This window comes from Scomber scombrus, chromosome 14 (assembly GCF_963691925.1).
Source record: "Scomber scombrus chromosome 14, fScoSco1.1, whole genome shotgun sequence".
Classification (NCBI taxonomy): domain Eukaryota; kingdom Metazoa; phylum Chordata; class Actinopteri; order Scombriformes; family Scombridae; genus Scomber; species Scomber scombrus.
The window spans coordinates 19,853,306-19,881,296 of NC_084983.1; the positions used below are offsets into that span (position 1 = coordinate 19,853,306).

A 27,991-nucleotide genomic window follows, 5' to 3' on the forward strand; every position below is an offset into this window, starting at 1 on the left:
CATTCAAATATAAATGTGTATTTACATGACAATACCTTTACTTTTGTACAATTTTCAGCAACTCACCTCTGATGGTGTGTAAGCAGAAGTAAAATATTCATTGAATTATAATAAAACAGAATTGAGACACACCAAAACACAAATAATGTATTAACAAATCGATTAACAATCAATACAGGGAAACACACAATTGTTCTAACTTAAACTCAACTTTTTACAATGACATGTGGATTGTTGGATCATGACAGGATGACAAAAAAGTGTGTTTCTAAAAACAGGAATGCTCTCCAAAACTGTTTTCACTGTAAATCAAACTGAAAATTATTCACTCAGAACTATAAAAAGTTAATAAATGATTACACTGAAACTACAGGATGAGGTAGATGTTCGTTTGTCTGTGTGTGTGTGTGTGTGTGTGTGTGTGTGTGTGTGTGTGTGTGTGTGTGTGTGTGTGTGTGTGTGTTTGTGTGTCTATCTGTCTGTCAGTCTGTCTGTCTGTCTGTATGCTAGCAGAACTGCTGGTTCTGTCTCCTCAGCGGGATGAAGAATGGGTGAAACAGCGCCTCCTCCAGGGTGATACGTCTGCAGACATCATACTCCAACATGCAGCTGAGCAGGTCAAACAGCTGCCTCTCTTCCTCACTCTCCCTCTGCATGTACTGCTGAGAGACAGACAGTTACTGTTACTTCCTGCTGGCTGAACCTCTACCACATGACTGCAGCTGGCTGATCTGAGTGCTGAGTACCTTCAGAGGTTTACAGTGTTCCCTGATGTACTCAGCAGAGGAGCTTTGTTCGTCCCAGTTCAGACACTCGTTGTGCACGTAGTGCTGCTTTCTACACACACAAAAAAGTACATACATTTGAGTTATACAATGGTTAGTTGCATGTAGGATAGACACCTTTTCTTACCACTAGCACTCCACATCAAGTCCAATTCACGGTTGTGGAGAGAACATTAAAGGGACATCTTATGCCTTGATAGTTATTTTCTCTCATTTATATACTGTTTCAATGTTGGATGTCTATGTTAAGCAGGGTCAAAGTTCCAAAACTTGGGCTAAACATATGAAAAAGAGCTCCCTAAAAGTCAAAAGCCATTGAACTGACATCGATGGCTGTCTGTTCTGTAGTCATGTTGTCCACTCTCATACTGTATTGAAGATCTGATTTTGGCTCAAACATGTACAGATACAGACAGACATTTTGTGTAAAGAACAAGAAAAATTAGTGAAATCCTACTACTATGTGTGTGTTTAAGAACCCTCCAGACCAGGAAGCTAACCAGTCAGAACAGAGTGGGCTCATCAGGAGGGGGAACCTTAAAGGAACAGGAGCTAAAGCAGCCTGTTTCAGACAGAGGATGAACTGAGGGGCTGCATATAGGGCCAGTATAATGTATATACTGTATATACTGTATTGTCTTTCATTTTTCATAAACAAATGTGACAATGCATAATGCTGTGTTTGTGACTGATCTACTCACCCTTTTGCCACCTTGACGCTGACTAGGTAAAGCAATTTTATAAATATAGTAGATAAGTGGATGTTAGAAATTATAGTAACAGAGGGGTTGATCTGCAGAGGTGGGAGTGAGTTTTGCTCTCTGTACAGTACGTTATGCTCTTGTTCTTACCTGGTTTGCTTCAGAAGGTGAGGGGGAATCGGCCCCAGGACTTTCTCCATCATGGCTAGATGTTCTTTACTGTCGTGGGTCTGAAACAAGAGACAGACAAGGACAGCAGGGCTTACAAGTGTTCATATGTGTTTGTATGAGTTGTTTTGCTCTTGTACACCTACAAAAATAAGAACCAAGATCAAATATAGTTATCTCTCATCTCCGAAGAACCATGGACTGTGGATGTGCGTGTGCATGCGTGTGTACCGGAAAGAGTGTTTGTCCGAGGTAATACTCCATGAGAACGCAGGCCAGGCTCCAAACATCACATGACTGATTCCAGCCCAGATCTGAGCGCACAATAAAAAAATACAAACATGTATTAATGTCATAGTTAACTGGTTCAATTTAATAGTTGTGTGTGCATGACTGCTTGTTTACCCAGTATTATTTCTGGAGCTCGATAGTGGCGTGTCGACACCAGAGATTCATGGTGTTCGTGGTCAAATGTGGCGGTGCCAAAATCCACCACCTTAACATCCAGACTCCTCAGCTTCTTCTCCTTACAATTCTGACACACACATATACACATTACTAAACATCCTTCACTATTTGCAAAACCTTGAAATGATAGTGTAACATTTTCACATTTTAGTTGGTATTTTGTGTCAGTACAAACCTCTAGAACAAAAATCAATAATTCTGTCCATTTCGGCTCTGTAAGTAATATTTCTCAAGTCTGTTTTTACCGTCTTGTCATTGAATTCCAGGTTGCAGTCGGAGCAGACGAAGAGGATGTTTTCTGGTTTCAGGTCTGTGTGGGTCAGCTTGTTACGATGCAGAACTGTGGAAAAACACAAAAACGCAATCAGTGCACTTGAAGTGTAATGACAAGTTGCTCCCTGTAGTCTCAGTCTTGTTTGGCTGCAATGTAAACATATACACCAGCTGCCCCTGTTGTACTTCTGAAAATGTAACTGGTGTCACCAAATCAACCAGCACTTAAACTTAAGGACTATATCTTTCATTCAAACAATTGTCTTCTTGCTTTCATTTGGATATATCTGGTGTAAAATGTGGAATATTTCAGATCTCTTTGCCCACGGTGGTGCAGCAGACACTGGACTCACAGCAGACAGCTCTGAAGATCTGGAAGGCCATGTGTCGGATCTGTTCCACACTGAATGGCAGGAAGTTGTTTTTTCGGAGGAACTCAAAGGTGCTGAGGCCCAGCAGCTCGAACACGATGCAGATGTGACCTTCGTGGTCAAACCAGTCAAGCATCCTAACGCAGGCGCTGGCAAGAGAGTAGAAATGATCCATAAACATGAGGCATTACATCTAAATAACAGAAAAGCAGCAGAATTAAGATGAGGGAAATGTTTATGTATGACTTAGCTTTTCTTACCTACAGCACATGGATTAATTAAGGGCATGAAAGGTGACGTTTAATGCTTTTAGAGGATGAATTAGCCCTCCAGCATTTACTCTTGCTGCTCTGATGCAGCTATACTCACAAATTGTTCTCGTCATCCAGGCTGTTGATCTCCTCCAGCACTGTGATCTCGGACTTTGCTACTTCACGGAAACAGTCAATATTCCTTACAATCTTCACAGCCACATGCTCATCTCTGTTGAACATACAGACAATTACACACAGATAAGACATGAAAAAATTCCTGCATTAATGCCTCAAAGATGAATTCTTGTGCATTTAATTTAAATGATGATTAAAGTGCTTGTGCTTTCTTTCTGTTGGCTAATAACTCAGGGTGTTAGCATGATGAATGGAAACTGGTTTGAAGAAGATTCAATTAAAGCAGTAAAAAGCAACTTTTAGAAGCCATGCATGCTTACTTTTCTCTGTCAATACACTCCACCACCTTTCCAAAGGCTCCTACTCCCAGTGTAGATACCACCTCATCTGGCAAGGACAGACAGAAATGTATTAGTGACAGCAATGTAAACGACAATGTCTTAAGAGGCTAATGCAATTTTCAATATTAAAAAAAAGAGATTATTGCAAAAATAGGCCAAAAAATAAACAGGAAGTACTTGAAAATATAGTATATCCTTCAAAGTGTTGATTTCGAGACCAATAACAAGTTGACAAAGCCTGCCACATTTCAAAGATGTCCTCATATGTTGCTTGGAAATGCAGTCACAGTGGGTTTATTTTTTCTGTATTACGATCCATTATGCATTGAACAGTTGGTGGTTTAATGGTGTTGACAGACAGTCCGTTGCCAAATGATGCAGCAAAAATTTAACTTCCCTGGGTCTTCACTGTGTCGCAGAAATGAAAAAAAGAGTCTCCAGTTTTTGATGAAATGCAATATTAGTTTTTGTCTTTTTGAGGCCAGACAGTATTAGTAGGACTGAAGATGTGGGTCTGACACGGCACGGTTGATAGTGAAGGTATAGCAATACGGGGACAGATTTGTGAAGACCCTTAAATTCAGACCACATCTGGAGGTGCTGTGGCTCACACTGTAATAGGATCTGGTGTAACAGCAAGCTATGTGTTCACACCACCAGCAACCTCACACCAACTGGAGCTAGCTGACAGTTTGCATGAGAAGTTATTTACTGTAGAAATCTCACATACATTTGAGATAAGTGGTAATTCATGTGAGTGCAACATCACTCCCAACTTCACCTCCAACCATCTTTCCTGCACCGACAAAGGAAATGAAATGACCTTGGAGACAGAAAACAGTCTCTGAAATTTGACTGAAACTGTATAAATAAATGCTTATCCTTCCACACCCTCAACACCTCAGCAACTCATTCAATATTAACCTTGTTGTTAGGGCTGCATCTAGCCTCATTTATAAAACTATGTCAATATAATGTATTGTATCTACTGTGCCTTAAAACTGTTAGTGTAATTTTTTATTGATTATATTTTGTTTTTTATTATTGTGATTTCTTCTCTATTTACTGTAATGTATTTATTCCTCTGGTCATTTGGTATCCTTTTATTGCTCTGACCTGCCACTATATGTACACTGAAGAAAAGCTGTAGATGTTACAAATGCACAATATGCAATAATGTTTTGATATTTTCCCGATGCTCACTTCAAAAAACTGAAAACCTTTTTTTTTTTTTTATTAAAAAAGGTTTTTGAAAAGAAAACAATTTCTAGATTTGCTGGTAGTGTGAATGTACAGTGCCCTTCATGATGTAAGAAACATCAAAGCTATGACAAGGACAGAAAAGACACTAAAGATAGAAGTCACATACATCTTTCTTTCATCACGACGCCAATGTGATCGACCAGGTGGCCCTCTTCATCATCATCCTCACAGCTCTTTCCCCTGTGACTCTCCTGTACTCCATTATCATCCTCATTGACAGCACCTTCACCATTGCAAGCATTTTCAAGCTGGAGCGAGCTGTCATCAGAATTGGTTGAAAGCTGAAGATATATGACAAGTGGAAGATGAAGCGATGAAGGAGTCATGTGTGTTTGCGTTGGTGGTATGTAGCCCAAAGAGACGCACAGGTCGACAATCCGACATATGGACAAGAAAATACAAGAGAAAGACAACAATTTGAAACTTGTGGGAAAAATGTATTTTGGAAACTGATTATTAAAGAAATTTGACAGAGGAGAGGCTTGTGGATTTAGCGGCTAATGACAAAAACAGTGTGTGGTTTGAGATTTGATGTCTATTTTAAAAAAGCATGGTTTTTCGAAGACATGTTAAAGATTCTACAGGATCTCCTGGTCATATTTCTTGGGATAAACTGCAAATGTGGTTAACAGTGAAATCCTTCTATGTATTGAAGGGTTATTGTGTTGGTTTAAATTACTTCTTCCTTCAACTTGGATTGGTTTATAGGAGGTGCTGGCAGTGTGTAAACAGGCAGTATGATAAAACCGCAATTTTAGACCACTGTGAGACATTCATAATAAATACACACCTTAATATATTCATTTAAAAGGTCCAACCCAAGATGTAGAAAACTAAAACTGAAAGACCCTCCCGTCAAAACCTCTGACCTTACAGCCAGACAGAATCTGAGAAATGGAGGCGAGAAGAATATTTACAGGAGGAAGACTATCGTACAGAGTTACCAATCTCTGGGAAGGTGTGGTGGTTGCACTGGTTGCAGCTTTCAGTCTTTCCGCCAGTATGCAGATCATCATCACCGTCTACCAGCAGATAGAGAAACAAAGCAATGATGTCTTGCTCTGTGGGTTCATTAACAGTTACAGTAAAAACTAGTGAAACCATACACACACAAAAAAACTATGAAAAACACACTGATATACTCCTACTTAGAGCATCAATAGCTTTGCACAATAAAGAAAAAAATTAGGTCATGTGTGATGAATATTCAAATACATTGTCAGGTATTTTCTTTATTCACTTCAGTAAGAGTTAAAATTAAACAAACTTTTATTCAACTCAACTGATTGGCAATCAATTAGGTCCAATTTTTTGGCAGTAAAATAATAATATACACACTGTTTCCATAACTCCTTTTAACTTTCATTCTTGAATTTTGTAGAGTAATTAGCAGATATGGAACAATTAAGACAGACAAAATGAGGTTATTTTCAAATGAATAAAAAAGTGTCATTTACTTCTGGAGGGGAATCTATCTCTCTTGATGCATCTTGTTAGCCTCATTCAGGGCTTTTTTTTTTACCCATTTCTTGGAAGACAGACAAGAATGCTTTAGAGAAAAGCCACTGTGAGCTGCTGGTTAACAGAGGTGGCTCAGTTAGAAACTCTAGTTAACTAGATGTACATTTGAAAAACCAACCACTCAGTACTCATTCTTAAAGTTTTTTCTCTAGGAAAAATAAAACAAAAAAATATAATATGCAACAACGGTGATATTTATACCGTATGGGAAGTATTTTTATGTTTTAGAAGACAAAAGATTTCAAGGATGAAGAAGACTAGTTGGTTTGGCAAATGTTCGACGGGTTTACTTTCCAACCTCTGCTAAGACTCATGGGTGGCCGCTTCCTTGAGCTTTTCTATGGGAACCATCCAGAACTGACTCACACGCAGATGATGAGACCAGAATAGGGCTAGCATCTTGTGCCTTTGCGTCCACCTACTGACTTCAATGTGAGCTGGACTTCACACGACAAACATGATATATATGGTCAACATTTATGTGGAAGTACCTATCCAGGAACCAAAGTTGTCGTCTGTTCTGCCCATGGTGCTATTTTCCACACTGGACCATGTAGAGCCTCTGGTAGATCTAGCGACTGCGGGTTGGGTAAGAAGGAGAAACACGCAGATGAGGTTCATATGATGTTTTTATGACTAGAAGAGCAAAACAATTCAGTCTTTCCTCTGATGCCAGAGGAAAAGATCTGACTGGTTTATATTTTGCAGCTCTGTGTTAGTGGACTTGACTACTTAAACATCTTTGTACTTTAACATTAAGACAGGTACAGATGACCTATGGTAACATTAGCGTGTTTAAATTTAGCAACAGTAAGCATGTTGACATGCTAATGCTAATGTACATAGCATTGAATTCTAAATTGGTAAATATGTGGGAATGGTTGTTTAGGCTAAGTTTTGTTTATCTTTGTTGACATTTATTTGTAGGTGACTGAGGCTAAGTGTACCATGCATGTATTTACATATTTGTGTACATGTATGTATTTATGTAAATAATACTGTGGGAGATCTTTTGGGATTTTACATAATGCAGGTTGTTTGTATGTTTCAGTCAGTTGTACTGTAAGAATATTTGTTTGCTGATGATAAATGTGTACAGTATGTTTCAAATAACTGCCCAGAAAAAAATAAAAAAATAATTAATTTGTTGTTGCTGTATGCAACCGTAGCATGTCCGTAGCTAATGACAGAATGCTAACCTGTGGCATGTTGACAGAGCAGCAGTATGAAAACTGTACACATCATGCTAGCGATAATAATTATAAGTTGTTCATTTAGTTATAAAGCATTTTATATGTGTACATTTTGACCTGCTGTTAGTGTTAGCAGAAATTGTCAATAAATCAACAAATAATTATTTATCGATTAATTACTTGAGAATCCATTCAGTAGATAGTTCACTCCGGACAAAGACGACAAATTGATGACTGACCATTATTATTGTTAACGCTTGTAAGTGTATTCTGAATTAACATCACATTGTTCCATACTAGCACAAGTAAAGTAGTTGAAAAACAATTAGGTAGGAGCATCATAACTTACAAGAACTGTTGCTGCACCTTAATGAAGATTGGGTTCCTAAGAGAGGTCAAAAATTATTCAACACCCTCTGTTACGTTTCTATTCTTTTCTGTCCAGACACATTTTATAAAGCTACAATGTTTAATCTAGGCCAAGATAAATTCCACTGAAATGTCACGTTTCCCTGTAAACAGAAGAAGCTTATACTTCACAGCTCTTAAGTCGTCACTGAGCTCTGCCTGGCATTCAAAGCCTCCCTCCATGGCCCTTGGGGCAAAGGTTTCCCTGTCTCCTCCACTCCGATGCTCTCTTCTCTGTTTTCAAAGCTATACATAGTTTAAGACCCCTCCAACCTACAAACTATTGGCGCCCCTATCTCCAGGGCTTTCCCTGGCCTTTTGGTGAAGGCTTAGTTACGACCCCCCATTGAGCAAAGCAGCTTCCAGAGAGGTGAGAAGATAACATGAAACTGTAATGGTCCCAGTGGGGAAATTAGGTTAATAGAGCAGTCACGTGATATGTCAGCATAAAATAGAATAGAAACAAGAATAGAGATATCAAAATGATAATATGAATAGAACATATTGTATAGAAGTGAATGTATGAGGTTTTAGAAAGGTACATTTTGCTTGATTTTGACTTTGTTGATTTGATTTTGATTTATTGGTGTCATTTGATGATTAGCATGCAGCTCTTTCACCAAGTGTAAAGAAATACATTGAGAATAACTGCATTAAGGTTACAGTATGTACCTTTTTTCCCTCATATGTTTAGTTGAAATATGCATCAAAGTATATATTGATGTTGTCAAAGGCTTGTGTGACTCAGACTTATTGAACAGCCTAGCAGCAGCACAGAGATATTCTCTTTATGTGAGCCTTTTAGCCAATTAGACAAGACCAACATCAGGCGTAGGAGCTTAAACCTGTCGGAAGCTAACGCTAGTTTACTGGGAATACCAAGCTGCAATGGAGCAATAATTTCCAAAATGACCACCAGCACACTTATTAGAGGGCTCGAATTTAGACATAGAGACCATAAGGACTCTTGAAGAAAATGACTGACAGAGAAGTTTAATGGGAGTCAGTTTAGCAGCAGTCAGTGGCACTATACAGTGTGTCTACTTTGGCTTCAGAGTCAAGCTGTGTTAGCTGCTGCTTGGTTGGTATATAATAGACTTAATTTTATGCACATCACATCTAAGTTCAAGGCTATTGGGAAACGGCAGGGATAAAACAAGACACAATTTAGCAAAATGACTCACAATTTGTGGTTTATTGTACATGATAGGCTTACATAGTTCACCAGTTAAAAATACAGGACTTGAACTGCATACTGTACATTGTGATCTACCTCATCGTATATTAAAGGTGAAGGCTGCCATCCTGTGCTCTTCTTGCTGTCAGCAAATCCCATGAAAAGATCAAGGTCAACAATATTTCAGTCCATCTCTCAATACTTATTGACTTTCCAACTTTGTCTGTGGCACTCAGCCCCAAGCATATTGGTTCCTGAAGACATAAATAGTTTTTTAAAACTCAGACAATTTCCTAAAAACAGCTGGGCACTGGCTAATGTTACACACACTGAAATAAATTCTGCATTTTGGGGGTGATTATTCTCAGAATTAGAAGCTCTAGTAAGTATTTCTGGCAACAGGACAATGTATGTGGGATTTACTCAGACACCCAGTCCAACAGTGTGACTCATTGATGTATTTTAATAGTCTTTGGACAATAATGGGCACAGAGGAAAATGGTATATCAAACTCTGGCTACACAGAAAATTATTGTTAGGATCAATTCATTGTCAGGTTTGATCTTTTAATGGAATTTTACAAAAAGGAACATATAGAATATACCTTGCCTGTAAACTGTGTTTCCAAAAATAAAAGTATTTAAATGAAAGAGGCTAAATCTGATGTTCCTGAGTTGATTGATATCTTGACAACTGCATGTCTACAAGCTTACAGTTTTCTGCGGCAAGCGAGATGGCATGCAGATTTGTTGCATTCATTGGGCCTTGGGTATCACACTTGTCAATGCGTCTGCTGCACCATACCCTCATGTGAGGAAAACCTCTCTCTCACTCCCCATCTCTCTTCCACAAATAGCAAACATGCCATTCACAGGGGGCCTCTTTCCCTCTCAGTGTTATTTCTTATTCATCTTTTCAACACCTCCTCCTATACTCCTGTTGTATATCTACATTATACTTCCAGTATGTCTTATTAACTGCAGCAGGTGTTAAAGGTCAGTGCCATTTACAACATAAATATTTCTAATATATATTATAATATGTACATTTTAGCAAGAATTTCCCTCACAAATTAATATTTCAAAATATTTTCCTTAGAAAAAAGCTATTTTATGCTTACATTTTTATATATGCTGTGTTTTTACTGTGTTCTAATGTATATTGAAACATTTATGTTTTTGTTGCCTAGCCTATGAGATGCTGAAGGTCTTTTCTTTTTATAGCCAACAATGCGAAGGAGGGATAGTCGTTCCAGAGTGTTGCTTTCCTCCACTCTGCACTCAGGAATGGATCTGCCTCTCCAGCTGCCTCGATCCAGTGTAAATCAGCACTGAGGATAACTCAGTCCTGCTGACAACGTGTAGGACCGTTGTCACTCACTTAAGATCCTCCAACACTCACTACTCACAAACCAATGCTGCGAGTGTGGAGGATTTCACAGGGCTTCAACTGTAACGACCAATGGCATCACTGATTATTTTCTTCAATGGTTGCAGTCATTATTGAGTCAAAGTTGTTCTCCTGGTTTGGTAAATAAGCTCATCATATCCCTTTAGGGATCAACTCAGTTCTTGTCCCCTACTGTTTTTGTTTTTAGAGTGAATAAGAAGAAAGAGCAAGTAATTGTAGATCAGTATTTTTAGCCAGGGTTTTGACGTGGCTCTAGAGATGGTAATGTCAGTCTGTCCTTTGTCCAGACTGAAATATCTCAGCAACTACTGGATGGATTGCCATAACATGTTGGAATAAATAAATAAATATGCCATTAAATGCACCAAAAATATAACAAATAAATGTAGGCATTAATTAATGGATAAAATTTGACATACATTTCTATTTCTATTTAATTTACTTCAGTATTTATTTACCTCTGTATAAATTGCCTTATTTATTTACTTTCCCATTTAATATTCCATTTTTATATTAATTAACAGTTTGAGTAAAGCATAAAAGCTGTATTATGTGTAGTTTGGAAAAAGTGATATGGGGCACTTTATTTGATGAATTTACTGTTTATTGGACCACAAATCAGACAGGAATTCACACAAAAATGAAATGTAGTTTTGGGACATTTTGTAGGTTTGCATCATGTGAAAATAAAAACAATAATAATCACAGGGCAACCCATTGCCGTGTTGGTGCTAAGAGCTAAGGCAAAAGCAGCCAATGCAGGTGGATGGTGCAAACCTCCAAAACGTTCTGAAACTGCCTGTCAAATGGTGGACTACAGCAACATGTCTATCTGTCCTGTAGTGTACTGTGATTGGCATGTGGTGGTGCAGCAGCCGGAGTCCTGGAAAAAGGGATTTGATAAGGAAGTAAGAAAAAAACAAAACGAGATTCCTAAGCTGCCAGACGACTGCTTTGCGTCTAAAACATCCGACAGCTGCTTTCCGTTTATTCATCTGGAGCAGGAGTACACAGTAAAGAAGAGAATGTGAGAGAGTTGGTGTGTTGTGCTTATTATTGTCTCATTTGTGGTCTGACAGTAAATGTCACAGTACACAGTAATTTAATCAAATTCAGTGCCCCATATCGCTATATTTTCCAAACTACACATAATACAGACTTTATATATCACTCAAACTGTTAACATTTATTTATTTTTGATTTTGGCAATTTCTGTCCTTGATACGGATGTGCCAAAACATTTAATGTCATTCTTGCAGGTCAATGTTTAATTCAGCTCTTTGCATTTCTTTTAATACTTTTGTGTGGAGGGGTCATTCACAGCATTTTCACACATATCTACAAATCTCTGAGCAGGGACGAGGAAACCCCTTATACATTTACTTCATCATCGCGTAGCCCAGATGCAGTGTCATCTCTACCGTCACATGAGCGCCGACACAGAAAGTCCATTTCTGATTTTATCGTTGTTTGCACTACAGACTGTTCTCACGTTGAGGAGCTTTGCTTGGATTTTGTTTTTTTAAATAGCCCATTTTTATTATAGATATGTTATATGGTCTGCGGTTGAAGCAGCGTAAATCATTATGAGGGGGATAAAGTTGTTCCCACTGGGGATAAAAATAACTCAGCAGAGGCAGGGATATATAGACATGCGGGGGGGGCACCCTCTGCTGGAAAATGTTCATAATTATGGTTGTAAACAGTGCACCTGATAAACCTATATTATATAAAGATACTATTTATATCATACTATCATTGTAAGTCAATGTTAATCGGTAAAGCGATACTGTCAGGTTTAGTTATGTCTTTTGATTATTAACATCTTAACTTTGTCAGTATAAAAATAAGAGAGAACATAGTAGCCAGAGTCATCAAATCAGAGCTCTCATTTATTCTGAGATTTTCTTGTAGCATTCGAAACAAAAGTATAGCAGCAAAGTGCTCCAAAATTGATCCAAATGGAAAATTAATTGATTTGAAGGCATGAGTGTGTAGAACTTGGTGGCATCCAGCGGAACAGACTTGGCAGAAACTAAATATAATGGAATATATAAATGGAACATAAAGTATGTTTTTATTAGTGTATCGTAACCTTAAAATAAGAATGTACAGTATGTGTGGAGGGTAGACATTTTGATGGCAAAATGCAACCTCACAGCTAGATGCCACTACATCCTACACACTGGTCCTTTAATTTGCTATGGTTAGACTTTATTAAACAGACTTCACAAAGCTAAACATATATAATTTTACTTTTGTGAGTAGCTGTGTCATAGTGCAATGCTCTTGGGGATGGTTGACTCCTTTCTCTTTCTCTCTCGTGATGTTTCAAACTGTTGTAACTTATGTAACTGAATCTATTTCATCAAGATGAAACCTAAACATGATCAAGGGGAAACCAGAGCTTACTTGATTATTGAACTTTTTGTTGTGGAATTTAAGCATAGGACTGACCAACGGACTCACTGCTGTCCACTGGCCCTACCTAAGACCTGATTTAAAATACTTAAAGTTTTGGCTCTATTCCTTTGCTAGTTTGAATGTTACATAATCTCATAATCTATGATCCAGATGCTTGAGACAGGCGAGTGATAGCTTAAATTGAAGGTGTAAATTAATCTGATATGACTGAAAACACACTAAGAAGAAAACTAACAGTCAGTTCTGCAAACTGAGCAGCTCACGCAGCTCTAACAATGAGCATGATGTCTCATAACCACACGTATCACACATGCGATAGAGTGAAGTGTGTTTATCCATGTAGCATACTAAAAATACCGAAACCATCGTGGGTGAAAGCATGGACCCTTTTATTGCTGGAAGCTTTGTTGAATGTCACAGGTGAAAAAGACCCAACTATATTTGTTTGTAGTTGTAAAATTTAGAAACAAGCTTTAGAAAACGGGGTAAAATTTGAGCACTGCTTGTCTGTTTGAGATTGGGATATGTACTTGAAACTTAAAATACAATGTTGCATTGCTAGAGCTAGATTTCATTCAGGTTTCAGTGGTATTTTTTGGGGGTATAAATGAATTTTTTCCCCTCACCTTTATAGATTGAAGTATTGAAAGTGACTGGAAGTACATAGGCTACTTATCTTAATTTATATCATTTATTTTTTGCATAACATTAGACAGATAAAGGTTTTGAATACTGACAAAAAACAACTGGCAGCAGTACTTTTACTATATCTCTTTTGTTTAAGCTTTTCAAAACCCTCACAAAAGTTGAAACCCTTTGGATTCAAAGTCACCCAGAGAGATTCTTGCATTCATTTGACTTAACATTTGTTGCCATGTTACGTGAAAATGAGTTTTCCACTTACCTGTGTTTGTTATGGAAAGGTGTGATGTCTTGTGTTGTTCCTTTCCCCTTCGCTCAGTGCTGTTTGGGCTCCCGCTGTTCTGTTTGAGTAACTTACCCTCCTCTTCTTCTTTCTCTTCCCTGCCTCCCACCAGGGGGGAATGCAAACACTTGTTGCCACACTACATAGCTGCCAAACAAGGAGAGACAGAAATCGTGTCCCTGGTGCAATAAAATATTATGTCTCTCAGAAAACCAAGACGTGAACATTCGTGCGTACTTCTAGGCCGTAAAATCCCCAGCCAGCTGCAGTGAAAAGGGACACGGGAGCTGCTCCAGCCTCGACCCCTGGCCTGACCCAACAGAGGCTCCTCTTTCATCCCACAGGAGAAAACATAGTGTACTGTGTCTGATTTGGATCTTTCCTCCAGCAGGTGATGCAGGAGATTTTGTGATGCACTCCATGAATGGCACTTGACATTGTCACGTTTAAACTGTTACATAATGAATTATTGGACACGTGTAAACATAGGTCAATGCACTCTACTGCTGTTTTAAAGACATTGAAAATTGTTTGTAATGATGTTTTTGCACTTGACATTTCATGTCTTTTTTTGGTCTTAAAATGTTTATGCTGAACCCAGAGTTTATTCTTCATATTTACACTTTGTGTGACCAGCTGAAATCAATAAATTATACTCACCACAATAATTGCTATTACTGATCATGCCACTTTTGTTGCATATAAGTGGCATGATCAGTAATAGCAATTATTGTGGTGAGTATAATTTATTGATGTTTGAATGCTATAGCATTTTGCCTTCATCTGGCAAAAGAGACAAATAATAATAACATCCAGCAAAGGTCGCCAGCCCTAATCAAATTGTTGATGTTGTGAGAACATGGTCTGCATGTTAGACCACCAGGGACTTCAGGTACACCTAGAAATGCAACCTATGACTTTACAGCATAAGAAGTAGGGCTAATAAGCTGAAAATTCACAGACAGGTTTTTTAAAATGTATTCATTGTAGATTTGCTTCCCTTTGGGCAATTTAAAAAAAAAAAAAAAAGAAGAAGAAAAATACTAACTTTATTTTTTGAAGTTGCATTCATTTATTACAGTTTGCAAGGGAGAAGAAGAAGCACATAAATGTACAACCCTGATACATTACCACTTTTGGTAATTACAGAAAACAGGTTATCTTCTTACAAATGCAGTAGGCAACAAATAAATGTTCCAATATTCACTGCCCTTTTAGCTCTGGATTAGTTGTGGCTCTTAAACTGCTTCCACTTTCTTCAGCAGCTTGTCGCTAACTTGTCTGCCATTTTGTGGTGGCTGTACAGTGTACAGTGGGTTCATCAGAGCATGTTTAATAAAAAACAGCTGCCTGCTGGAAAGTCAATCTTAGTCTTTAATCTCAATTTGGACTCCAATGGCACCTTCTCTGAAAGCAAATTCTTCATTTTTACCAACACGACCTAAGGTGTTCCTCAGAGCGCCATTCAAGGCCCATTGTTTTTCTGTATATGCTTTCAATATGCTTCATAAACCACAAAACCTCAGATCATTATTCTGACAGTTAGTGGTGTACATGGAGACATTTTTTTTTTCATTTAGTGTTGTAGATTTGTTTTAAATCTTAACCAAATAGTTAAAAAAACATTCCTGACTTCCCTTTACAATGCGGATCCTCTGCATCTAGAAGTCATGTGTTCACTATAAAACTTTGAAACAAACTATCTTAAGCTTTACAACCTGCATCAGAGCTAAATCTGGAGAACCAATCTAAATTTAACATCACAACACCAGGGCTAAATTTCATACCACACTCGATCTGGCAGATGGACAGGCAGCCAGCCTCGTAGATCCACAGTTCGCCATCAACTGCCAAAGTTCAAAGTTCCTCCAATAACGTCAGTGATGGGTGTTGCCAGAAGTGCAGCAGTTTGTTGGTTCATCTCGTGTAACTGCACTGTACAACTTGATACACATTTCATATTTTTTCTGTAACCAAATTAACCAGTTAAGTTTAAAAATTAAATCCAGTCTTGTTCACTTGGTTCATCAGTTTTTGCTCGCTTGACTGAGCTGAGTGCAGTCAGATTTTTCTTTTCTCAATAGGTGATATTTGATATTCATGTTTCAAAGGGACATATTTCAAATGATTTCGATCAAAGCAGTTTGGAAAGCATAGACCAACAAGCCGAAATGTGGCATTTTATGCTAGAATCTTGAGATAAATTTGGTGTACAGTTTATTAAAAAATAAAATTACAGCATTAATTCACGCTATACTTACTGTTCATGTCTCATACATACAATATGAAGATATGAAGGCAGCCAAACCAATTTAAAAATGTTTAACATTTAATGAAATGTTTTGTCTTGCATATCATTCATTAGAAAACAGTTTGCGTCATAGTCTAGCTTAATCAATTAAGCCTTTTTAACAGCCGGCTCTGTGAATGCACTTTTGTGCAAGGACATTAAATGTGACAGATGCAATTTTTACTGCGGTTCTGAAGCACATCAACTGCAGCAACGGGTTTGTATCTCCTTGCTTAACATAAAAAATAAAAATATCCTCACCATTAACAAACAGCATAGTCCACATTCTGTAACTAGACACTCCCTCACCACAAGTACAAGTGCTCGTCTCCTCGGAAAAATAAATGAATAAATAAGTAGTCGGAATAAATAATCAAAGATAACCTTTTTTAGATTTCTGATTTAATTTTCATTCTTATAGTTTCATGATACTTTGGTCTTAATTCTCACAATTATAACGTTTTTCTTCTGAATATTCTCAGTTTCTGTATAGGCCCACTTCAACAAATAACACTTTCATTTACTCTATATCCAGCAGTTTTTAAGCCATTAAACTGACTTGCATAACGCTTTTATGTATTTTTATTTCTTCCGCATGAAGTTGTTATGATGGTTTTATTAATCCACGGCCACCATCTCTTTATAGCAGCAATTTATGAGCAACTAATATAGTCAGAGCTTATATTTCAGTGCAATGAAATTGGATAATTAAGGGGGAAACACACTCACACACACACACACACACACACACAGACACACACACACACACACACACACACACACACACACACACACACACAGACACACACAGACACACACAATATATATTTACATATTTTTTTAAAGTTGTAGGTCACTGGTGGATCTTCTATTGCATGTGCTGAATTTACCCGTATTCAGAGGTAATGACAGATTATGAAAAGTCTCTGTTTTGTGACAGTTTATTTAAGTGATTCAAGTTGTAATTCTTGTGTATGATCACTTGGGGGTGCTGCTATTAGACTCTTATTCTCCACAAGATTCAGATAGTGAGGTCAATTTTTCTTGAGAGAAAGAGAGGCTGACTGCTCCTGGTTAGCAATATTTCCATGCATGTGATTCATTACAGACATGCAGTCTGATGAAGAGGAGAGGAGGTGGCACATTTCATTTAGTGGAGAGCACACACACACGCACACACACACATGTACATACACATACATACACAGCACTTTGTAATGAAGAGTATGCAGTCCAATGCCAGTTGTATCGACAGACAGATGTGAAAGCTCTCAGCTGTGATTAGACTTCAGTCAATCAGACGGGCAGACATACAGTATAGCATGAATGGGTTGAGAGTCTGTCTGTGTGTCAGGCGGTCTGACTGAAAGTCGAGACTGTCATAATCAGAAAAGAAACAGCATTGTTTGCTTGTTCAAAGCTTTAAAACAATATATTTCTTATTTACCTACCAAAGGTCTGTTGGAAATGCAAATAATGAATCCTGAGTGTCAGATGCAAAGACAGAAGTTGTGCAACCTTGTTAAAGGTGCAATATACAACATTCGGACCCAGTCAGCCTGCTCTAGTGCAACATGTGATTGGGCTGAATGTTGTGTATTGCACTTTTTGCACCAAAAATCTGGTCTCCTTCCACTTCTCAATATTTCCTGAACCACAATCTTTGTATAGGTTAGCCAACTGCAGTTGCCTAAACTAAACGTTATTATTATTATTGTTATTATTATTATTATTATTATTATTATTATCATTATTATTATTATTATTATTATTATTATTATTATTATTATTATTATTATTATTATTATTATTATTATTGTTATTATTATTATTATTATTATTATTATTTGTGTGTGCGTGGTAACAGTCAGTAATAGTTATTTGTAACACTTTAAGAAAGCACTGACAAATGATGCCCCTTTGAGTAAAGTGACTAACAGGTGAACATGGTTTAAAGCATTATCTATTGAGTCATGTTCTTGTTCAACCGTTCACTTTGTTTTTTCACAGAAGAAGAACAACGTCATGGGTTGCAATCCAAACCAGTTTATGTACGAGAAAAAATGACTTGACTTGGCTTAAAGAAATGATTGCTTTTTCCCAGTTTGCTGTGAAATAACTTGAGTGGTCTGCACAGAGCCCTGACCTCAACCCCATCCGATGCTTTAAGGACGAGTTTGAACACAGACTGTGAGCCAGGCCTTATCACCCAACATCAGTGTTGGATGGGAGGTGTGCATGTGTATGTTTTGACTTATAGGCAGAACAGCTGCTAATATTTGATTGCGTAAATTGATTAGTTATAAAGCTTTATCAATATACTGTACTGTCTGCTGTGTTATACATCAGGCCAATAAAGCTCATTGAATTGAGAGAGACACACACACAGAGAGAGGGAGGTTCCTCATACTTTAATTGAGTTCAAAAGTTGACTGGGCCGACCAGCCTCTTTAGCTTTTATGTCCATGTGAATCATGGTGACCGTGTGTGTGCGTGTGTGTGCTGCAGCAGACCATACTTCAGCAGCAGCAGCAGAATTTGAGCCAGATCATCTCTCTCTCTTTCTTTTCCTCTTTGTCTCTGTCTCTCTGTCTCTCTCTCTCACCATCAGCTGTGATTACTTTAGTAAAACAGCACTGCAGCGTCGCAGAGAACCAATTTTCCTAATGCACAGCCTTCACACACACACACAGCATGGTTATTGATGAGGTAAATGGGGAGGGGGGCAACAAGGGGGCACACATACTGCTGGGAAATGGAGAGAGAGAGAGAGAGAGAGAGAGAGAGAGAGAGAGAGAGAGAGAGAGAGAGAGAGAGAGAGAGAGAGAGAGAGAGAGAGAGAGAGAGAGAGAGAGAGAGACAGGGAGAAAGAGGGAGAAAGAGGGAGTGAGGATAGTGGGAACGAGACAGAAGGACTAGCTAGACGGGGACAAAGAGAGGGACATCAGGAGGGACAGACTGAAAGGAAAAAGGGACAGAGCAAAGGAGGAGAGGAAGAAGAGGGACAGGGATGATAATGAAGACATTCAGTTGTGTTAAATGTGTTCTGGGAATGGAGCAGGACGTCCAGTTAAAGAGCTAATAAAGCTAATGACATAGAGAGAGAGACAAAGAAGGAGGGACCGTCTGTTTCCTTATGGACGATGGAGTAGTTTGACTTGCCGGCCGATGGAAGACACAAGAAAAAGAGTGAAATAATCCTTCAGGATGGTTTAAGTTTTTGTCAGCGGCTGAAAGAAAGAAAAAAAAGACATGAAATAGGGAGAAATAAAGAGACAGAGACAGGTGGAATAATGTTAATCCTGTGTCTCCGACAGTGATGTCTTCCTCTTCATAGATAGGAAGCAAAGTCATCTCACTCCTTGTGCTTTAGCAGACTGGAGACATCTTTGAGAACAAGTACACTCTACACTCCAACTCAACAAAATACAAGGTACAAATTAAAACTAGGTGTACTGAGAGTTCTGGAAATGGACAAATGCACGCTCAAGTATTTTCAATTATTTATGGTAGATGCTTAAAAGAAGAAGTTCCAGCACAAAGAGGAACAATCGCCTCCGATATGAAGAAGTTTCTACCATGAGCACTGTGGAACATTTTGAGGCATACATTTATTTTTGGTTTCCTCTAACTTGCTGAGTAACACCATTCTTGTATGCTGCAATCATTTTCTCACATTTTAAAAACTCTGTGGCTTTTCTGCCAGGAATAATTCAGAAACCAGTGGAACCTTTGTGTATTTTTTGTGGCTCTGGAGAGAGTTGTGAAGAGGAGGCTGGAAATATTACATGTTTTGAAATGTGGGCTCTGTCCAGTAAGTTAATCAAATAAAACTGTCTGTGTATGCAAAACCAATGGAAACTCTGAAGTAGCGTGCAATGAAAATAGTCTGAAGAAGAATAGTTTGTTTGCACCGTTGGGCAAGGTTGCAACGTCGTGGGACCTTTTTTTTCTCTGTGATTCAACCTTGAACCTCTCTTTACAGTTTATTTTCACAGGGGACCACTTTTGAGGTCTCTACATCACCCAGAAATGTCTCATTAGGAATGTGCCCACCAGGAACTGGTCCTGAATATGCTATCCTGAAATATGTGTCCAAAGATCTTTCTCTAGGGCTGCAGATACACCTCCCGTTGAGGCTAAAATCTCTCTGTAAGACCACAGGAAATCTCTATTTAAGATTATGTTCCAAGGAGGAAGCCTCTTTTTATGATATGAAACAAACAACTTCTTTTTACCATAATCTCTCTCAAGGCTCTACTGTATGTCCAACTTATAGTTTGCATACCCACTAGGAACTTTTCTGCAAGTTTAAATACCAACAAGAAACATCTCTTCAAACCTTAATATAATCCTTGAACTTGAATCCCTTGTTCCTTTTTTTGAAAACCTTTGTATTCTCCAAATGCTTCTTGAAATTGTAAAATATCTACCAAGAACCTCTCTTTAAGGCGTAATATCCACCTGAACCCTCTCAATAAGGTTCCACATGGAAGCCTCTGCCTTTTTAAGGCAGAGCTGCCAACATAATGCTCTGTTCAAGGCATGTTAACATATATATTTTTTAAATGTGCCACAACTAGTACCTATCTGTAATTCTGTCCACCAGGAAGATGCAATATCCACCTAAATATCCATCAAGAAATTCTACTGAAGAGTCTATATCCTTACTCTTTTTTTAAAGCTGTCCCCAACAGACAAGAGCTGCTAGGGGAAAACTGGGACTGATGCATGACCGAAAAACCCCCAAAACATTTCAAATCAGAAGTGATGCAGTTTTTATACACTGCAAACCTCTCACTTTCTAAACTTTCACAAGCCTGCAAACATTTTTTACATCACTTTGTGTAATTTGCACTGAGCATCTACAACCATTACCGAGCATTCGGAGCTGGAGTGCTGCAGCATGGGACTCAGCTGCTTCAAGTCCTGGAAACATGACAGTACAGGCCACAAAGGTTAGAAAAAACACACACACACACACACACACACACACACACACACACACACACACACACACACACACACACACACACACACACACACACACACACACACACACACACACACAAAAAAACCATCAACATATTACTTGTTAATCCCTCCTGAACTCTAGTTGTGTGTTTGTGTGTGTTGCCCTTGAGTGACATCTGTTAAATGCTGACTCAGGGTCTTAAGGTGATGTTGTGTGTGTGTGTGTGTGTGTGTGTGTGTGTGTGTGTGTGTGTGTGTGTGTGTGTGTGTGTGTGTGTGTGTGTGTGTGCATACTTCATACATGTGTCCATGTGTGTGATGATGTGACTTTGAGGAGGAGAGAATGGGACATGAGTAAGAAGAGAAGAAAGTGTGTTAACCAGTGAAAGCAAACATAGAGAAATGGGATGGGGGACAGTGTGTGTATAAGCAATACAACATTCTTATATTTTTGTTTGAACATGTTTTTTGTCTTGTATATTGTTATTATCTTCTGAGTCTGAAACTGTCTTCCTTTGTTTTTGAAAGGTGTACTGACAATGTTTGAGTGTCAAACTAAAATGAGATATATTTTGTTTATCTGAAAAGGACCTCTAACGACTTTGTGAATTATAACTCTTGACAATCAGGAACAAAAGTGTGAAGTAGTGTGACATCGTTATATCACCAAAAAAACGGTTATGGTTGAAGTGGATGGATGGATCAAGAGGGTGTGTGACTTGGACGAGGAAGGCTGATGTTGAGAGTCAACTGTGTTTCCTTTAAACCTTTAAACATGATTTAAACTGTCTGTTTTATCATGTTTCATCAATGTTGTATCAGTGTTTTTGTGCCTAAACCAAACCAAACCTTAACCATAATGGTTGCAGGTGAAAAATGAATATGAATTCAATTTGTCATATGAATTATTTTTTGACTCTTTGACACAGTGTTGCAATTATAGTCTGTTTGTACTATTAAATGCTGAACCAGTTCTTTTTTCCTCTTTCATAGGAATAATTTCTGTAATCGTTAAATACATTGACAAGACTTGATTCAGGTCTGAAAAAAAAAATCTACTAAAACTACGGTAGCCTTGTGTTACCGTAATGGTCAGCATGATGTACAGTTCTTGCATCTCGGTTATAAAGACTTGACTTGGACCTGCTCCCAAAAAAAGACTTACAAGCAGCCGTGTGTGTATGTGTGTCTGCAGGGAACAGGGACGTGTTGGCCAGTCCAGGCTCGTATTTCTTTCTTTCTAACAGCGCCGGTCAGGGAGACGAGTGGCTGAAGAGCCTCAATAAGGGAGTCTGGATCCCTTTCACAGGTACAAGCACACACAGACACACACAGACACACACACACACACACACACACACACACACACACACACACACACACACACACACACACACACACACACACACACACACACACACACACACTAAGTCTGTGGATACTTTTACTAAAAAGTTAAAAAAATAAAACTTGTTTTATTTTATCAGTCTCAAAGGCTTTTGAAAGCTTTACCTGATCAGCTCCCTCGTTACTGATGACACAAATTGGACTCCAGAGAGGAATCTCATGAAAATCTTCCTCCCTTGCAGGGGTTTTTGGTCAGCGTCTGGAGGAGACCGTGCTGTATGAACGGCGTTACGGGGTGCGTTTGGTTCCTCTGGTGGTGGAGCAGTGTGTGACCTTCATCAGGGAGCGTGGGTTGAATGAGGTGGGCTTGTTTCGCCAGTCAGGACAGGCCAGTCTGGTCAAGGAGCTACAGGAGGCTTTTGATGCCGGGGAGAGGCCCTCCTTTGACAGGTACAATGAGCCAAGATGGTGTTTGTTTGTCTGTGTGAGTGGCTGATAGAGCACTTTACTGTTTTTGATCGCAGGGCTTTGTGAATAAGGTTGTCTTGCGCTGTGTTTTGCATGCAGTAGCACAGATGTCCACACAGTGGCGTCACTGCTGAAGCTCTACCTCCGACTGCTGCCAGAGCCGCTTGTTCCCTACAAGCGTTACCAGGATTTCTTAGTCTGTGGTCAGAAGCTGTCCAGTGACCGATCACTGGTAACTACAACAATACACCACATTGTTGAACTCTTCATTAATTAAAGTCATCCCATGGACTTTTTTTGAATACAATCTTCTTTGAACTGCATTCATTTTTACATTGTCTATGTTCCTCATGATGCCACTAGTGGTCAAAACCTCCAAAGGGTTCCTTTAAATCATGACAAATTTTTCAAATGTTTGCTTTTCCTTTTTCTGTTATATCTTTCCTCATTTCTTTCTTACTTTTTTTCTGCTTCCTTCATCCTATCATTTTATTCTTCCTCTCTTCTTCTCTCAGGGTTTGGGGGAGTTGAGGAATCTTCTTCATGAGCTGCCAGTTGCAAATTTCAATCTGCTCAACTTCATCTGCCAGTAAGACCCCTTCCCCCTTTTTATTTAAACTTACAGTTAGTAATCACATTTTCATTCATGTAGTTATTTATCTTTTTATATTATGAAATATTTATTTTAAAAGGCTTGATGTAAAAAGACCAACCTTGCAGCTAAATCCTGCACAACATATGTTACTTACTTAAGGTAGGGATGGAAATGCACCGTCATTTTGAGTAATAATACATTGATTGCAGAATTAATCATAGATTTAAAAAAATTGTTGTAATCCTTTAGTTATGTGAAGTAAATATTTTAGCGGATATTCAACCTTGACAGAAACCACATTGTAGAAGTTCTGAATTCTTGGAAATAATTATAAAACTGTCAAAAATACTGAGTAATAATGTGTGTGTGTGTGTGTGTGTGTGTGCATGTCTGCAGGTTTCTGAATGAAGTCCAGAGTTACTCCAGCAGTAACAAGATGAGTGGGCAGAACCTGGCCACTGTGTTCGGGCCAAACATCCTCCGAGCCAAAGCTGAAGATCTGCAAAGCATTATGGGAGGTATACAGACAAAGTGAACACTCTCATAATTTAATGTTCTGTAGAAAAATATGGATGTAGCATCTGTGATATCACTTGTAGGCAAGGGGGTCATTTATAGAAACTGAATTTTGAATCAAATATTTCTACAAACAAAAACATATGTTAGAATAACATACAATAATTTGTTGTAGTCATGTAAAACATTATTATTATTACAAATATTATGTGCAAGAGAAAGGTGTCTTAACATGCGGGAAACTCCAGAGGGTTTTAAGTGAGATTTGAGACAGAAGTAGTGTATTTAACTCAAGTGTTTGGAAGATACTGAGCATATGATGGGAGGTAGAAAAGTGGATTTTTAATCACAATGAAACCAGGCTTACTTCACTTGCTAGCCTGCATGAAAACAAGCTACAAACGTTTTTAAGCCCTCCCTTTAAGAAACTCTCACAGGTGTTTGATATTCAAAAGAGATCGCAATTTGCTTTTGTGTTTTCTGCTTGTGACACTATGTTATTTTTTTATGTAAACCTGAAGGAACTAAAATGGTTCTTTGACAAATATCTTAAAGGGGACATGATTTTTGTGATGCTCTGTTATTTTTACACTGCTGTGACGTCAGAAGGGGCCATCAAAGAGACAGAAGCTAAAACAGCCTGTTTCAGACAGAGGCTGAACTGAGGGGCTGCATAAAGGGCCAGTAAAAAATAAATAAGGAGTTTTTTAACTATAAATCATACAAAGATATATCAGTATAGTCCTAAAGTATAAATATGGACCTTGAAATGAGCATGACATGTTACTTGTATCAGTATCTATATGTGTCCAAGGTGCAACATTGGTCCAGGTGTTAATGTTGGAGCTGATCAGAGAACACAAGTCTCTGTTCTCCAAAATCCCCTCATCCATCTCTGCACGTCCTCCTGGAGGTTCGCACGCATCTCCGATTGCTCTGAGGCAGCCTCATCTCCACCAGGCTCCCTGCCTCCGCCAGTTGTCTCTGCCTCTCATCACAGAGCCAGGACAGATCGCCGCAGAAGGACACAACCCAAGGTACAATGGACATGCTTCAATAAAACGTCAAACTCTGCACATATATCGTTCTCCACAGTGAAGCTCAAACATCCAACTGAAGGAAGAAGGGAAAAAAACAACTACATTTTGAGTGAGGCAGGCTTAAACTAATGAATAAATGGTTTAAATTTCCAGATTCTGCCACTCCAAGTGATAGTAATAAAATGCAACCCTAACCAAACCAAGATCAACTTTTACATCAGAGTTAAATAATATTCTGCTTAAACTTAAAGTGAACACATTTGGAACATGACAGATGGTGATGATTAAGAGGGACTCGAGTTAATCTGACCAGGCTGTTGGGGTAGAAAAGGTTGAGAACCACTGGCACAAAACAATTTTCTTGTTACATTCTCAGTTCCGAAAAGGAAAATCCCCATTTTAAAATGGGATGAAATAGAGTAAAACCAAATAAAAATAATATGAACTCAGAAGGACTATATTTGGTAGATCTTATCAGGACTACGTTAGAGACAAGACCACTTACATTGGGAGGATGGCATTATCCCAATCAACTGCTTGTTTGTTTACTAAGTATACAGATTCATCCTCACTCCTTTTTCTTTGTCCGTTTATCTTCCTGATTAATTCCTCCATCTTGCCCTACCTCCTCACATCCATTAATCCTCCTCCTTTCAAATCCATCTATTGTTCTGTTTTCATTCAGTCCTGTTAATCCCGATTCATACATCTCCCAACTCTCCTTTCTGTTACTGTCTGGGGCTCAAAGTAGGCTCTAGTCACAGTGCCTGATATGCATACTCAATACTGACTCTCCTCCTTCTCAGCCTTCTATATGGATTTGGCCATCCTCTGTATCCAATATCATTAAACTATTTATTACATACTGTTGAGGACTAACCTCTCACTAGTCTAACCTCCTTTTCTTTGTTGTCTGTAGCTTTATATCCTCTGCCGCTGTCAAATCAGAATTGTCTTCAGGCCAGAAGAGACTTCTTGGTCATCGCTACACCTCCTCTCACCCAGAGAACTGTTTCTACCCTCTACCCTCCACCAGTCAGCCCCTTCAGCACCACGCTGAAGGACACAACATAGAATACCACCAGCACCATGCTGGTCAAGTATCATCCTCTGCAAATGTTGAAACCTCCACTACCATTCTCCAGCCGCAGGACCCGCTGCCAGAAAGCTCCAAGTCCAGATCTATGCTCACAGGCTGGGCAGAGGCCTGGCCAGGCTTGGAAGAGGCAGGGGCTAGTTTCTGGAGCTCTGGTGCTGCAGAGGAAGAGAGTACAGTGCCCGAAGCAACCAGTAGGGGCAGCAGTGAGGCTCATGAGGATAGCACCCTGTCTGTCTATGACAACATGGACAAAGTGTCTCTATGTCAGAGGATGTCAGAGGATGGAGAACGTCACGGTAAAAAAGTTGTAGGCGTCCATATTAGAACTTGTGAAGAGGAGGTGGAACTAGAGAAGGAAAGGCAGACAGTCGACTCCTCCTCATCATGGTCCTCCTGTGAGATTTTCCCACTGGACGAGAGTAGCGATGCTGTGGAAGGGGTTAGACCTGACATGGCACCAAAGAGACCAACAACGCTACCTTCAAGTCAGGCAGCAGAAGATGAAAGCAGTGATACTGACGATCATGGTGACAATGACAATGCCAATGATGATGATAATGTAGATGATGATGATGGCGGTGGTGATGATGGTGATGATGCCCATCATTATAATTCTCCAGCCTCCTGTTCTGTGCTAAGTAACAGCCCTCTCAGTACAGGCAGCTCAGAGGTGTTCCTCCCCTCTGGTCCTCCAGATGTCCAGGAGGCTGAATCTCAGTCACAGCCCAGGGACGCTCACTCACTCCTGGCTGAGCTGCGGCAGCAGATGGCCCAGCAGAAGGCCGAGTACCAAGCCAGGATACACAGGTGAGACATCATCTGTCCTTTGACTTTTAACTTAAATTTGATGGTGATAAATGAAGGGAACTGCCTTCATCAGGTATTCAACTGCTTCCTTATTGTACACTCACTTGAGACAGAAGATCATAAACTAATACAAGTCTGACATTACACCCATATGTGATTATAGTGATATGTTGAATACCTCATTCCCTAAACTATGTCAACAAACTAATGTCAACAAACAACCAGCATAACAACACAAGAAAAACAGCGCTATCCAACTAGAAACACCCTTTAGATATTAGCTCTCCAGCTAATGAGATGACTAGCTGCCCCAATTGACCACAGTACATTTCACAACAAAACACTGCCACAATGACCAGTCGCCCACCCCTGAGCACACACAGCTAGAACATTATTTCCTCAAAATAGGAGCAGAAAACAAGCTCCAGAGCAAAAGCAGAACATAATTTACCCTTTTTGTTTTTTCTGTTGGTTGTCCAAAGGTTGTAATAACCACACAGTTCACAACAAAACCCCAACGCATTGGTCTTCAGTCACAGTGTGTTGCTTCCCAGCCACAGATCACTTGCCTTACCAGTGTTAAATAAACACAATTTGTAAAAAAAAAAAAAAAAAGTTAGCAGTTTGCAGATCTGGCAAACCAAACAAGGGTTCACTTCGAAACATCATACATCAATAATTATTCATGTTTCAGAAGTGCAACTTGTAGCTTATGTTTTCTTACAGTCTATGTATGTACTATTTACACGCACATGTGTTGCAGGTTGGAGCGTTGTAACAACGTCCTTGAGCGGCAGGTTGCAATACTGCGGGTCAGTCTGGAGCAACAGAAGCGCAGCCAGAGCGTCGCAGAGATCAAGATCCGCAACATGGAGCAAGCCAAAGCTGACGCAGACCAGCGAAACACCACACTTCAGAGAGAGATGGAGATGTTCCTCCAGATGTATGGAGAGATCAGAAAAAGAGGAGGAGGGGATGAAGGAGAAGAAGGAGGGAGTAGGAGAAAACGCATCTTACAGAGCCTCTGAAGAGGAATAA

At 39.1% G+C, this 27,991-nt stretch overlaps 2 protein-coding genes across 2 annotated transcripts; one reads left to right on the forward strand and one right to left on the reverse strand.

The window, feature by feature from the left end:
- Window positions 1-133: 133 nt before the first annotated feature.
- Window positions 134-13,869, reverse strand: LOC133993868 (dual specificity protein kinase CLK4-like). The gene is made up of 13 exons (XM_062432973.1): window positions 13,797-13,869; window positions 6,772-6,858; window positions 5,677-5,781; window positions 4,866-5,040; window positions 3,476-3,542; window positions 3,136-3,249; window positions 2,749-2,915; window positions 2,368-2,462; window positions 2,060-2,189; window positions 1,886-1,968; window positions 1,637-1,716; window positions 747-837; window positions 134-662 (listed from the first exon to the last, which is right to left on the reverse strand). Exons 3-13 carry the CDS (start codon window positions 5,773-5,775, stop codon window positions 507-509), a joined length of 1,257 nt encoding a protein of 418 aa, XP_062288957.1. The 5' UTR covers window positions 5,776-5,781; window positions 6,772-6,858; window positions 13,797-13,869; the 3' UTR covers window positions 134-506.
- Window positions 13,870-21,013: 7,144 nt separating this feature from the next.
- LOC133994295 (rho GTPase-activating protein 22-like) lies at window positions 21,014-27,981 on the forward strand. The gene is made up of 9 exons (XM_062433542.1): window positions 21,014-21,065; window positions 22,277-22,390; window positions 22,671-22,878; window positions 22,996-23,128; window positions 23,412-23,485; window positions 23,888-24,009; window positions 24,822-25,044; window positions 25,967-26,953; window positions 27,717-27,981. The coding sequence occupies exons 1-9, from the start codon at window positions 21,014-21,016 to the stop codon at window positions 27,979-27,981; spliced, it is 2,178 nt and encodes a 725-aa protein (XP_062289526.1).
- Window positions 27,982-27,991: the final 10 nt, after the last annotated feature.

Excerpts from the sequence above, each read along its gene's own strand:
- LOC133994295 (XM_062433542.1), top strand. The coding sequence starts at position 21,014 with ATGGGACTCAGCTGCTTCAAGTCCTGGAAACATGACAGTACAGGCCAC. Across the intron at positions 22,879-22,995 it reads GAGAGGCCCTCCTTTGACAG|TAGCACAGATGTCCACACAG; the intron begins GTACAATGAGCC and ends TTTTGCATGCAG. Across the intron at positions 23,129-23,411 it reads TGTCCAGTGACCGATCACTG|GGTTTGGGGGAGTTGAGGAA; the intron begins GTAACTACAACA and ends TTCTTCTCTCAG.
- LOC133993868 (XM_062432973.1), bottom strand. The coding sequence starts at position 5,775 with ATGATGATCTGCATACTGGCGGAAAGACTGAAAGCTGCAACCAGTGCA. Across the intron at positions 3,250-3,475 it reads GAGTGTATTGACAGAGAAAA|AGATGAGCATGTGGCTGTGA; the intron begins GTAAGCATGCAT and ends TATGTTCAACAG. Across the intron at positions 1,717-1,885 it reads TCGGACAAACACTCTTTCCG|ACCCACGACAGTAAAGAACA; the intron begins GTACACACGCAT and ends CTCTTGTTTCAG.